At 42.0% G+C, this 14601-nt stretch overlaps 1 protein-coding gene across 2 annotated transcripts in view; it reads left to right on the top strand.

Moving 5' to 3' along the window:
* Nucleotides 1–1108: 1108 nt before the first annotated feature.
* LRP2 (LDL receptor related protein 2) overlaps nt 1109–14601 on the top strand; it is a gene marked incomplete at both ends in the record, with an annotated part of 198841 nt that continues 185348 nt past the window's right edge. For both annotated transcript variants that reach the window (XM_081262364.1, XM_081262363.1), the window contains one exon: nt 1109–1184. In XM_081262364.1, coding sequence (XP_081118490.1) covers nt 1109–1184 — 76 coding nt within the window. The remainder of the gene's footprint in view (nt 1185–14601) is intronic.

Below are 14601 nucleotides of genomic sequence, written 5' to 3'. Positions count from 1 at the left end.
CCCGCCTGCCTGTTCAATGTGGCCCCCCAAAAGGGAACCTCAGAGTTTCCTAAACCCCTAGTGCTGCTTCTTCTTAATAACTACGGAGAAGACATTCTTTTCAGTTTGTTTCAAAATGAACAGACTTGTAAAGAAGCGCAACCTGTCCGCGACACCTGTAGACGCGGCACTTAAAAGCTTAGCTTTTAAGTGCCAATGGTTTCCTCAACAATGATCCAAACACTTCTCGAACTTATAAAAACACGAAGACTCCATTTGGGCAGCCTGAACCCTATCTGGGGAAGTCAGGGACTCCGAGGGAGGCGGGAGAGTTCAGGTCTGGGAATGAAGGTCGCAGATCTTTCCAACTGACTCTTGCCCTTTCCCCTTTCTTGGTGTTCCCTTCCCTTTCCTTCTTTTCCCTCCGCGCTTTTTTCCCCCCTTGTCTATCTTTTCGTTTTTCCTTTTCTATCGCTTATTTTTCTTTCTCTTTTCTACTCCTGACCTCCCCCGCCTTCTCTATTCCATTGCATTGCTCATTTAGTTTCTAAGTTTATGTCCCTGGCCGATTTCCCCGTGGGACGCCTAGCCTGCTTCTGTTTGGAGGCAAATCCTGCAGAGAGGCGAAGGCAGCGCAAAGGCTGGCGTATGAGTAAGCATAAGAGTGACCATGTCAGTGTTTTAGTGTGACTGTGAAAAGTGCGCGCTTGCGTGACTGAATCAATTTGTGTGGCAGTGAGCAGTGTGTGTGCCTGAATTAGTCCGTGCATGAGTGTACGCGTGTGTGGAGTGTGCATGTATGAGCGCGCTTGTGTTCGAGGGCCCACTCCTCCTCGCGCTGCAAAGTGCAGGGGGCGGGCCAGGCGGCAGGGGGCCTGCCCCGCTGGATTCCCGCATGCTAGTTCCGGGGCGGTCGGGTCTAAAGGGCTTTATGCACTGTCTGGAGGGTGGGGTCTGGCGCGGGTAGAAAACGGGATGCCTCAGGCCTCCGGGCAGGCTTTCTGCTGCTAGAGGCGAGCTGAGGTGCGGACCGCAAGGAGCCATCACAAGAGGAGGCGCTGCTGGTGCTGTGAGGGACGCGCGCCCACCTCCCGGGGAAGGAACGGCGAGGCCGGGGACTTTCGCGAGGATGGAGCGCCCGGCGGCGGTGAGGTGCAAGCTACTGCTGGCTCTCGCCGCTTGCCTGGTGCGGGTCAGTGGTCAAGGTAAGCACCCACTGGTCAGAGCCATGCAGGGGCTATGGACTTCCTTGTGCACGGCGGGGTAGAGTTCAGCGGAGAGGAGCGACCAGGGTAGGGCGGCTGCGCGGCAGCTGCTCTTCTTGGGGGGAACTAAGGTTGCCCTGTGAGCGTACTAGCGCCTAGCGCCCCAACGCTGGCCCGGGAACTCAGCAGCCGCCAACTTGAGAACGCAGCTCTACTGGTTTTGGTGACAGCTCACCCCATAGGGATCCTCGTCTTTCTTCCCACGCGGGTTTGTCTTGACCCTTCTGGAAAACACTTTGGAGTTGGGACCGGGAAAAGAGGATCTTTTTGCAGATCTGCACCCTGCACCTACCAAGGATTTCTTTATTGGAGTCTGAGCGTCCTCGCAGCTCTGAGCGCAGTTCTCCACCTGCAGCGCTTGGCTAGGGAGATCGCTTAGCGCGCTCAGGGCCGCAGGCCAGGGTTCCCCCTCCCATCACCGGCGAAACTTGGTCCCGCGGTGACCCCCAAGAGACCGCATCTCATGATACAGATCATTTACGAGCCAAGATAAGACCGGGAGGCGGGATTGGCCGAGAGTGCAGCTGAGATACTGGAGTATTTTCTTGAGGAGTTTTGCTTTCCAACAGGGAGGTGGGGGCTTTTGTGTGCATGAATGGGGCCAGTTTGCGCCGCCAGTTTTGGGGCTCGAATGCAGAAAGTTTCTAGTATGGCTTTAAACTTCTCAAGTTGTTGGAGAAACAGAGGGAAGGGAGGAGAAGTGGAGGGAATAAAAACAGTAAGAGAAGCTGAGGAGAGAGGGAAAGACAAGCAAGTGAAAGGCATGGAGAGAAGGAGGGGAGAAAGAGCGAGAGAGCATGGGGGTCTTGGGGGTGGGGGCCAGCGCCAGAGAGCGAGCGCCAGCGCCCGAGAGCGAGCGAGCTGGGATGAATGGAAAGGGCCAGGAGGCTACAGGAGAACCCGCGAGCTCTCTCCCTGGCTTTCCGTTGCTAGGTAGCAGCCGCGAGCTGCGTGTGACCGACCACCAGACAGACAGAGCGGACACTGCTGCCACTGCAGGGACTAATCTGTCTGTGGGGATGGGGGAGTCCCCCCTTTCCCTTCCTGCTCCTTCCCGTCGGACATCTTAATTGCCCTACAATAAAAATGAAACCCCTATTGTTGCAGGATTAGCCAAAGCAATAAATTGATTTCCCTGGATCACGTATTGGGGTTGACGGGTGGGTACTGTGGAAGCCCCCATTTATGGAGGAGAGAGGGGGAGGGCTTGTGGATGGGCCGTGGCATGTATTCAAATGGTTAATCTGCTTTCTTTCTTCAATTCTTAGCGTAAGCTCCTTAGAGAGAATCAAGTAAGTAATTATACAGCAACTCCTAGCAGCACCCATTTCAGACTTCCTGGGAAGAAGTTTGGAAATGCCAACAAACCCCACTGGTTTTGCAAAAATCTTTTGGAAAGGAAGGGGAGGCAGGGTGAGACCGTTAATAATTCTTTCTTTGGATAGCTTTTTCAGTGTTGGAAACAGAAAGAATTTATTTTTATTGTGGGAAGTTTGCACAGTGCAAATATATATGTATATATTATATTTATGTATATCTATATATCTCATGTGCTAAATATAGCAATAGGATTTACTACATGTTTCTGTTCCTGCCTGGCAGAAGGAAATCTTGCCCTGATTAATTTACAAAGTCCCTGTACATCTAAAACATATATTCTTTTCCCTGGGTGGATGGTTTAGTCTTTAAATAACCAGTTTCTTCTCTTCTTGGTAGTTGACATCCATGTATCTTTATTCTATGATAATATATTGTAACAATATGTATAGTAGTAATAACACAGCACACATTTACATATGTGACAAGTCCTGTTCTGAGTATCTTACAGTTATCTATTCATTTTGCCTTTATAATATCCTTTTAAAGAAAGTAGTGTTATTATCCCTAATTTACAGATGGGAAAATGGAGGCATCTAGCAATTAAGAATTGCCCATGGTTCATATTACTAGGAAAATGGCAAAGGTATGAGGCAAACCTAGGGAATTCTGACTCCATAGAGTCCATAATTTAACCATTATGGTATGTCTTCTCTGTTTCTCTTTTGTTTTGTGCTAAAAGTGTTGTGGTAAGTTGGGGCTGAGGCTGTGGCTCAGTGGTAGTGCACCTGCCTGGCATGTGTGAGGCGCACTGGGTTCAATTCTCAGCACTGAGTATAAAAAAATAAAATAAAAAGATCTATCAACAGCTAAAAAAAAATGTTGTACATGTGTGAGGTTATTAAAGAAGGCCAGAAGCATTTTGCAAGTCCCTACTGGGTAAAATTCACCTGCTGCTTCATAACCATGGATGGTGGATATTTTTTCAGAAACTTCATGTTTCTAAGATCTGAACCCAAGTCTCTTCATTCCTAGTCTTCATATCTGATATATTTTTAGATATATGTCCTCTAAATGTCCTGAGCCTGGTTGGTTGAAGAGTCTTCTGTATTCCCCTTGTTTTGATTTTGCCTTATAGAGTCATATGATATGAAATAAAATATGAAATAAAATATGATGAAATTGTAAATACCTTTAGTTAAGCATTGCATTTTAGGTAGAAAACCAGAACTAACTTTGTGCCACAATTGGGAGAGCAGAATGTTGAGTGTTGCATGGTTAGCTTTTCTGTTTTAAAAATTCCATGTCTGTAAAAATTATTTGCATTTTCTTCATCTTTTTCATAATGCTTTTCAAGAAAAAAAAATTAGGAGTGCCTTCAGGAGTTAAGTTCTCTAGGTTGCAGTAGTGGCTTCACTACATTTTAGCTGTGTGACCTTGGAGAAGGCACGTAACTTTGCATGGCTCAGGTGTTCAACTGCAAAATTGACATGATAATAAGAACTTATCCTGTGGCATTCTATATGAACATGGAACGCTAAAATTGTAAAGTACTTAGCATGATGTATGGTATATAGATCATGAAAATAAACTAGTAGTGTATATATATATTCTTTGAGGTATTGGGGGATTGAACCCAGGACCTTGCACTTGTTAGGAAAGTACTATTTTTATATTTATCAACACTTAAAGTAATATACTCCTGCTTATTGTTCATATTTCCAATTTCCAAGTGCATGTAGAAAAGTCTTCTTTAAGCATTTTCTACTAATAGGTCTTTAAGGAATTCCCAGATTTGAGAATGTACTCTTTATTTTTATTTTTTATAGTATTGACCTTCAACAAAGTTATATCTTTAGTCCAGTAAAATTTGGTGATGTCCTTATGACATTTGCATCTTTGAGTGAAGTTTGGATGTTTCAAAGAATTGTGTTTTTGTCACATCTCACTTCTTATACCTGATTAATGCTTTTATTTCACAGCAATTGGCTTATATTTCTCTACTTGAGATTCCTCTATTCTGTTCTTTATAGGGCTTCTGCCTGAACTCCCTTCAACCATGTGGTGGAAACAAGAATTTTTGCAGTTAAAGGGAGCCTTAGATATCAACTGGTCTGCTTGTATTATTTTACAGATAAACAATTAATCCAGGAGAGGGGAGGGAGGAGGGCTGAAAGGAGTGAAAGGGAAGGGAATTAAGTACCAGGCCTTAGGGTATGAAGACTGCAGTAGAGCTAAGATCAGCATCTGAGCATCTCATTCCCAGTCTTTGCACTTGACCATTTTTTCTTGATACACATCATCTGAAAGTCCCCACCCTCTTTAGTCCCGGAGATTTCTAATTCCTTTCAGTTGATCCTCACTTATCAGATGAGTCAGAGTATGACAAGTAGATGACCTTCGTGAATCTTTAAAAAAAACTGGGTAGGTCTCTTGCTCCAGGCCAAAGAGGAATCCTGTGGTGGGTTAGTACAACCATGTGCATGTACTTTCAGTCTGACCCAGCGCTTCTGCCACATTGGAATGGAGCCCCCAACTCCCAAGGACCATGCCTCCAGATCCATTTTGCAAATCTTTGGGCCATCAAAACACATTCTTTGGATTTTCTAGTGCTGACTGGGATAGAACTAGATTTTTAGTCTTGTTCAAGGTACTTTTTAGGTCATGGTTAATCATTTGTCCAGGTGGCACGAACACTGACAGGTTTTTTAAAAATTTTTTTTTTTTAAAGAGAGAGTGAGAGAGGATAGAGAGAGAGAGAATTTTTAATATTTATTTTTTAGTTCTCGGCGGACACAACATCTTTGTTGGTATGTGGTGCTGAGGATCAAACCCGGGCCGCACGCATGCCAGGCGAGCGCGCTACCACCTGAGCCACATCCCCAGCCTGACTGACAGGTTTTTGAATTAGAATTTTTATTATAATTTAAAATAATGATATTATGAACCTAGATGTATTTCTTGTGTTACTAGAAACATGGTAATAATGACTTTGGTGTGTCTGCTAAGTCCTACCAGCTAGAACAGAGTACATAGAAAGGAGAGGGTGCTGACAAAATATTTTGAATTGAAAGGGAATGTTCCTTGAATAATTTCTCGGCAATCTTGTTATTATGAAATATGAGGAATTTGAGATTTTGTAATTAGAGGATCTGGGGTTGAATTTTAGCTCTGCTTTTCACTATCTAGGAAATCCAGTACAATGACTTTTAGTGCTCTGGGTCAGTTTTCTTTTTTGTAAAATGGGTCCATATCCACCTCACAGGATGGTTATGCAGATCGAATGAGGCAATGACTGTGAAGTCTCATAGATTCCTATCCAACATTATCATCTTCCTCAAGAATTTGATTTTTTATAACCTGGGGGTGGAGTTACTTTAGTATCTAGGTATCTTCTTTGCAGTCAGTTCCGAGGACACACGCATACAGATTGATGTGTCCTCTTAAGTGACTGTGAAAATTTTACATTTTTCAAGGTATTTGTAAATGACAGAAACCTATGCTAAACCAACTGAAGCCAAGGAAAATTATTGAAATTATTCCAAAAGGTACAGATATTAAGCTGAGCTATCTGAGTTTGCCTTTTTTTTTTTTTCCAGGCAGAAATAGTCAGATATTGGCAGTTTCATTTGGTTCAATCAAATACAAAATAGAGGCTTGCCCTATGTTGTACCAGTCTTGTTTTCTCATCATCTCCTTTTTAAAAATTGTTGACAAAATGGTAAAATATTGTTACCACTATGGTTTAGTGGTCACTAAGATGAAGCCACTCCCAAACATGTTCTTTAGTGTAAAATGGCTGTCAGTCATCTGCTATCCGATCATCTCCACTGGGAAAGAGCAAGAGTTTGATTGGTTTCAGCAAATGTCCCAGAGGATCACAGGGACTTTTCAAGGCCTTAGGCTCTTGGGACAAATGACTGCCATATCCAGGGTTATGAAGTGTTCCTATGACTTAGGCATGTGTCTCTTACTTGGTCCTTGAGGTCATGGATTAAGTGTGGACCTAAGAGGGGATTTGGGGTAAGGCTACCAGGAGAAGGGCAAACAGATGCTGAGTTGCAAAAATGACCAGTACACCTTAACAGAAAAGGTTGACTGATGTTATTATTTTGTATGTGAAATCAGACTTGCAAAGGCTGACAGTCCTCAGATGACTCAATGAATTGAAGGGAGAAAAATATTTATTAGAAATATTAAAAGACATGGTGCTCTGTGTTCCTAGAATCATGCTGCAACTTTTAAGTTTAGGGAAAGAACAGGAGAAGGAAAGACTTTGAGCAGATTTATTTGGAGCCCCATATTTTCTTATTTGGTGCAGACCTTTATGATGGACAGGGAAATTCTAGAAAATGAGCAGAGAAACAGAATATAGGAACTCTTGAGTCCATTGTAGGCTTCCTTTTTTTTTTTTTTTTTCTGTGACCCCTAACTCCTTCTCCAGCTTATTTCACTCCCTTGTTTGTTCCTTTTCCACATATGGACCTCAGCTATGGGAATGAGATAGATGGAAAGAAGAGAGAAGAGTCTGAAGATAGGTTAAGATGCTTCCATGGAGATAGACTATATCCTGGTGCATGTCTAGGGGTCCCTAACATTTAACCTAGGGACTTCTTCCACAGATGGTAGAACAGATATCTTTTCTACCTTACTGGAGTAATTTTCAAAAGCCAAATGTACGATGTGCGGGTGGCTATTTTGTTGGTGGTGAATTTACATTCTTAATTCGAATAGCTTGTGCTAAGAAAACGAAAACATTATTATTCCTAAACTAGGAGGGTTAACTTTCATATTTGGGCACTTCTGATTTAGGACAGCAGTGACACACAATGAAGGAAACGTCTCTCCTAGAAAAATGACATATTAGACAATTTAAAGTTTCATGTTGAAATCTCGATACTTTTTGGTCCTTAGCCCTTGGGTCATGCCTGACCTCAAGGTTGTAGGAAACAGTGAGAAATGAGTGAAAGGAAGGTTGCCATTCTGTGCATTGCAAAGTTAAGCCACTGTTATCAAGGATACAATGACTTGTGTATTGTTTAGATCTTGAGATTCAAGTTTGTAAGCAATACCCAAAGCTCTCTTTTAAATTTATGCACCCCAGCCAATAACACATGAAGATTCCTCATAACTTGGAAAATAAGCCTTAATTCATTTGTCTCTTGATTGACATTAAAGTGTCAACATATCTGCTTTTTGGGCCCAGTGGGTGTTGAGGAAACCTGAAGAAGAGGAAGAGGAAAGTAGCCACAATTTTGTTATGCTACAATTTCTTGGATTCTTATATAAAAATATCCTGTCTTACAATGTCAGGGATTTGTCTGTCATTTCAGGCCCAGTTCTTTGTTTTTTTATCTCATTAAAGAGGAGTACTTTTCTGAATAAAGACTCAAAAAATTAAACCATTTATTTCATAGAATAATCCATAAAGTTGAACTGCAGAATTGATATAGTTTATCCGAAATATGTCAATCTCACCCACATTTGAACCTTACTATAAGAGGAAAATGCTATTATTTCCACATGAGCTTAATTTTGGTTTGGGGAAGGGTTTGGAGGACATTTCTTGTTTCAAGAAACCAGAAATAGAAAACCCAACTCAAACTGGCTTAAAGAACAAAGGGTATTTATTGGCTCATGTAGGTGAAAAACCCTGAGACAGAGTGGAGTTCAGGTGAGGTGTAGTCAGGGCTCTGGTTCCCTTTCTTTGTGTTTTTTTTTTTTTGACTCAACTCTCCTCTAAGTTTCAGCTTTGTTTTCAGTCTGGTTTCCCATATGGTTGTAATATTGCTGCCAGGGCAAATGGGGTTGCTTGTTTCCTTGATCACACTGAGAGGAATATTCAGCCTTGAAAAAGGTTTTAGTTATGTTCTTAAAAGCATTATTTCATCAAAGGAACTTAAAATGTTATAATTTCTAAGGACCTTAGATAGATGCCAGTTAGCTTCCCAAAGTTGTCATATCATAAAAATCACTTGTGGAGCTTTATAAACTATATAAATTCTTAGGTCAAAACCCATGCTTACTAAATCAAAGATATGAGAATTTGTTTTGAAGAGTTTCTAGGTTGTTCTGAGGGCCAGACAATTTGGGAAAAACTGAGCTAGGTAATACCTCCTATTTTTTTAGTTTTATAAACTGAGACTTAGAGATAGGTGACCAGTCACTGCAGGGTCCTTTGAGTGGCAGGTTAGTGTACTTGGTTAAATCTATTGCTTGCTCTGGAAGGGAGAGTTATAAGAATAACTACTCTTATTGTCTGAGGGTAAGACCATCTCCTTTCCTGGCCAGAACAACAGGTCCTCCATGTTAAATCTCTGCCACTGTTTGTGTCTTAATTGTGTTCTTTGCCCTTTCCCTGGGCACACTTGAAGCTCTTGTTCTCACAACATGATGTAAACAAGTGTGAGTGAGAGGTCTTCTTTTCCTTTCTCACCTAAGGTAGAAATTTATTCAGAGCATCCTTGACAGTGTCCAAGAGCATCTAGGACAGCCATGGATTCCATGGTTGGAATGGGAATATTGTAAAACCTGATAGTTCATTTTCTTTATTTCTTAACCTTGTCTGTGGCCCTCACTGGGATTTCCAGTTTGTTGATCCTACCTTGTCTGCACCGTCCCTCAAATTACTCATTAATTTGCTTCCGTAGCTTATATTTTATGACCCACTAACACCTCCTGTTTCCTTCAACCTTTGAGACTGTCTGCTCAAATGTTTTTTTTGTTTTTAGTAAATGTGAAAGTAGAAGCCATCAGGAGCTCAAAGCCCTTGACCATCATCTCTTGCTCTTCAGCCTGTTTATTCTGTCTTCCTCCTATTATTCTGGAAGAATAGTCCCTGCTCTTAAGTCTAACTGCTTCATTCATGTTCTGGATCCCATTCTTTCTCATCTCTTAGTAATCGAATCCTTTCTCTTCTACAAAATCCTCTTTGTTCCACATTCCCTTCTAGATACCACTCTCACTTCTCTGTTCTTCTTTACAGCAAACACTGACAGTTTGATGATATCCACTATAATTTCTCTCCATTTTTTCCTCAAATCTCTTCCCTTCAGGTTTTTGCCATCACCCTTGACACATATTTCTTTGTCAAAGTCACTGATGAACTCCATGTTAAATCCACTGATTCATTCTCAGCTCTGGTCTTATTCTTTTTGGGGTACTGAGGAACAAGTCCTTGCACATGTTAGGCAAATGCTCTGCCACTGAGTTATAGCCCTGTTCTAGCTCAGATCCTCTTTAACCCATGAGCAGTTCTAGACACAGTGTATCCCGTCTTCTTCAGTGAAACTCTTCCTTTGATTTCAAAAAAATTACACTCTCCTGGTGTTCTTCCTTTTTTTTTTTTTTTCTAGCCGCTCTGTTTCTTTGACCTCATCCTGTCTCACTTATATGCTGATCTTTCAAATTTATGTACTAATCCAGACCACTACCCTAAACTCCAGACCAATATCTCTGTCTGCTCATTTGACTTATCTATTTGGTTGTCCAATAGCCATCTCAGACTTAATGGATCCCAAAGGAAGCTCCTGATCTCCACTAATCCTCCAAATCTGTTTTCCACCTGGAATTCCTCACCCCAGGAAATGGCTGCTCCATTCTTGTTCAGGCCCCAAAGCTTTCAGATTGTGCATGACTTGCCTCCTACAGGTATTTGCTCATGGATACCTGCTGGGGTGTGGTCTTCTCTGCTCCTTTCTTGCTCAGGCCCCAAAGCTTGGATTCTGTGTTGATTCCTCTTTTTGTTTTTTACCCCTTACCTAATCTTTCAGAAAACCCCATTGTTTCAATCTTCAAACTATTTGTAGAATCCAGTCACTTTCACCATCTTTGGCTTCATCACTTGGGTCCATGTGACCACCATCTTGCCTGGATTACGGCAACAACTTCCTTATGGTTACCTTCTTTCCTCTGTCCCATTCCTCTCTACTGTCTGTAGTAGCTAAAGGAGCCCTCTCCTAAAATCAGTCAGATCATGGCACTTCTCTGTTCAAAAAGCTCTGGTGGTTTCTGTCACAAACAGGCTGGTTTGTCTAGAAATAGACACTGAGACAGAGCTTGGAGCACAAGATATTTGCTATGACCAATGCCTGTGAGAGGAAAGAGAAAAAGGATGGGCAGAAGAAGAACTTGAACTGGGACAAGGCCTTGGGCAACACTGCAGAAGTCCTGGAGCAAGAGTTGCCTATTAAAGAATTCTGTTTCAGGCCCAGGTAATATCCTTGCTCAGCTACTGCATATGGCCTGCCCTGGGAAGACATGACCTTGGGCAGGTGGCCTTCTCCAGCTGAGGCAGATCCCCCAAAAAGCTGATTGCAGGTAGAAAGTCCTTCTCTGCAGCTGGTCCTACCTTGAAGGGGAAACTGAGTTGTGCATCTCCAGGTGTCCTGCCCTGCTGCATCTCATGAAGAGTCTAAGTCCTTCCAATGGTCTATAAGATTCCAACCATCTGGCCTCCCTGACCTCGCGTACTCGTCTCCCCAGCTCAATGCTTCAGGCACAGTGATACATTGCTTTCCCCCAGCACAGTGAGCCCTCTCAGGCCTTTCCATTTGCTTTCTGTCAGATTGTCAGTTTGTGCATGACTTGCCTCCTACAGGTATTTGCTCATGGATACCTGCTGGGGTGTGGTCTTCTCTGATTCTTTCCTGATTTCCTTTCTCCATTACATTTCTCACCATCTGAGAAAGTACGTTAATTAAATTACTTAATTTGTTTATTTGCCAATAAGTCTTTTCTATTCTGCGATGAGATGGATTTTCATCTCTTTTATTCATTACTTTATCTGTAGTGTCCCAAATAGGGCTAAATAAAGTTGAACAGTGGTGCACAGATGCCACCATGGATGTTAAGAACAGGCATCCTCAGCTCATCACCATGTTCCTGGTCTTACCAGCCCTATATTCCCCCAGGCCTCTGGAGGCCCCATCAAGATCCTGATGAAAAAAAAAAAAAAAGAAAATTGCTGTCTCTATGAAAGCAAGTGGCTTAGCAACGCTGTTTCTCTTCATTTGACTCCCAGCTTTTGTACACCTCTGTGCCCATGGGCCCCCACCCCCTGGTGACTCCCAGTGTACTTGAGAGTAGCTGATTCTGCATCAGTCTTTGTAACTTCCATCCCAGACTCTTGGTTACCCTGTGAGAATTTCCCTATGCTACAGAATGGGTCATTCTGCTATTTTTACGACAGATTTGATACAGTAGCTTTTACAAAAAGATAAGCCAAAGTTTTTAGACATTATGTTAGTGGACTGTCATTCTGTGTTTAAACAGAACACAAAAGAAAGCTTTCTGAGATCATGCCACAGTGAAAACAGCCTTGGTGAGACAAAAGACCTTCTTTGGAGAGGGGAGGGCTTCCAAACTCAGGGGGGCCTCTTGGACAGTGGTGGCAAGAACACCACAAGTCCAGTCAGGGCGTTCCCGAGTCTTGTTCTTGATGAATGAAGGAAAAATGGCTCAACCAAACAGGGCCCCAGACTGTTGAAAAAGGCCTGTGGCTGTTTGTCCTTTGGGCACAGACTTTCTCATGTCAGTCCCCATTCTTTTGAGGATTCCATATGTAGCAATTAAGTTAGAGGGGAGTGCTGGGTTACATGCATGTACGGGTAGAGATGATGGAGGAATGAGCTAAAGTAATACCTACCTTTGTGTGTGTATGTGATACCAGGGATCAAACCCAGGGCCTCGTGTATGCGGGGCAAACACTCTACCAACGAGCTACATCCCCAGCTCTAATAATTACTCAAATTTTTTAATACCTTCTGTGTACCAGGTCCTAGATGTTTTTCAGTTATTAGTCTACTTGCTTCTTTATTAATAGTCCAGATTGCATGTGTAACGGACCAAGGCAAAGACAGGTGGGATAATTTGCCAAAAGCCATTCAGTTAGGTGGTAGAGCTAAGATTTGAACTCAGAAAACCAATGTTGTCATTGTGGATAAATAAGAGAAAGTGGAAGATAGTTTTTCTGTAAACCTTTACTTAGTGACTCTTACAATGATAAGTCAACGCCATTTCAGAGGCTGGTACCTTCTCATTTCAGTTTCAACTTTTGGGCATTTTCACAATACTTTTGGCAGTTCATTGAGTACATGTTGATCATGACCTTATCATGTTCCAGGCATAAGGTAATGAGGTACTACAAATTTTAGGGATCACCTCCATATGGGCCCTGTCCAAAATAGCTGTGTGTTGAAAGTGTCCATTTCTATTCCTTCTACACTCATTAGCTTCATTCTGATTCTTGCCTGCTGGGATTCTCCTATACTATCATTTTATTATCTAGGAACATCCTTTTCTCTATAATTACATGTCTTTTCATTCAGAGCACCCTTATCTAACCAAAGTTCTATTCCAAACTTCTCATCAGGGGTGGCAGCGATGTATAGATTTGTAAAGGTTTTGTTGCTTCATATTGATGGAAAAATTCCCAAGTCTTCTTAAAGTCCTAGAAGAAAGTCTGAACAACCAAAATGAGAGCTAAGTCTCTTTATATCCCAGAGGAGTCTGCTTTGTAGATTTAGAGAAGGCATCTCCTGTGTGCTGGATATGTTTAAAAGTCTCTTGGCCCCAAAATACCATTCACTGTTGTCGAAGATGTCTGTTCTGTCATTGCTAGAGCCAGTTATTCAGAGTAAGACAGTGTAGCCCCCTGAAACTCGAGTTACAAAGCAGAAAGGTTTTCTCCTATAGGGAAAAATAGTTGGTTGAGATAGTAATGCATAGTCAGTGCTTGTCAGAGAAGGGTTCAGGGAGAATGAGATTTGAGTTTAATGTGTTTTGATGGGGACTAAAGAAGGTACCTGAAGGTTTGAGGTAGTCTTAAAAGGAATGCACCTGCCCTTTTTGGGGACAAAAGGTAGTGTTCCTTTTCCTTAGGGTGGCTTTAGGGGAAGTTTCTACTATGAATATTAAGTGGGTCTCAAAGAGAAGTTTTTTCCTTAGTTAACTGGATTGAAATAGAATTGTTAGAAGAAAATTAGAGACCAGCCCTGGAAGCAATAAAGTTGAAGACTCTATTAATAATCCCTTAGGGATCTGTCAGTACCTATATACAAGTTTGAGAGGAAGATCTTGGATTGGAATGCCAATGGCAGTTTTTATATTTCTAAATCACAATGATTGCTGCTGATAGGAAATTCTGTTTTTCTTTTATGTTAGTGTCTAGTAAAGAATTTACAAATGAATAAAGTCAAATACACACATATCCCAAGTCAATTACTGAAAGGTTGATTTTTTTTTTTTGACCATATGAGGGATGAAACCAGGGGTGCCAGCCCTTTTAAAATTTTATATCATGCTCAGTTGCACAGGCTGGCCTCAAATTTGTGATCCTCCTGCCCCAGCCTCCTGAGTAGCTGGGATTATAGGGATATGCCACTGTAACTGTCTCTTAAATAGTTAATTTTTATGTACCAAAATTTTTTTCCAGTTTATTTCTGACGTAAAAATTTACTCCTTCCCTAATATTTGGTGCAGTGAGGTGTTGAAAGAATTTGCTAAGTAATCACTAGAGGTTGAGATTCTAGTGAAAAACAAAAATGCATGGCTTAAAAATTGAAGATACTAACTGGAGGACAGTGGAAGGTAGATGCTTCTCACTGTAAATAATTAAACCCAAGAGTGCAGACAGGAGAGATCTTGGCACCCAGAGAGACTTGACTGAGAAGGATGCATATTTTATCCAACACTTGGACTTCTCTGTGAGGGAAATCAAAGGGTCTTTAATAGTTGTTGCAGATTGTGAATATGTGCACCAAAATCTCACTGTAATCAGATTTATTTTTCAATCGTTTTGCTGTGATTAAAGGAATGGAAAAGAGAAGGGAGGAGGAATGAACGTTTATTAAAGCCTCAGTACTCTTGCCCTTTAGGAGATCTCAGCGTGCCTTGTCATAGTGACCTGGGAACTTTGGTTCCCTCCAGGGCCTTCCTGTTCCTTGGACATATTAGTAGATCAAAGATAGTAGTAGCTCTGTTTTTCTCGAGAAGCAGTGGATCTACTAATTGAGACCTAGATGAGCAAGAGACACATAGA

The sequence above is a fragment of the Spermophilus citellus genome (assembly GCF_964194105.1).
Source record: "Spermophilus citellus genome assembly, chromosome: 11".
In the NCBI taxonomy this organism is placed as follows: domain Eukaryota; kingdom Metazoa; phylum Chordata; class Mammalia; order Rodentia; family Sciuridae; genus Spermophilus; species Spermophilus citellus.
Note: the sequence above shows the minus strand (reverse complement) of the source record. Positions and strands in the feature narration are given on the sequence as shown.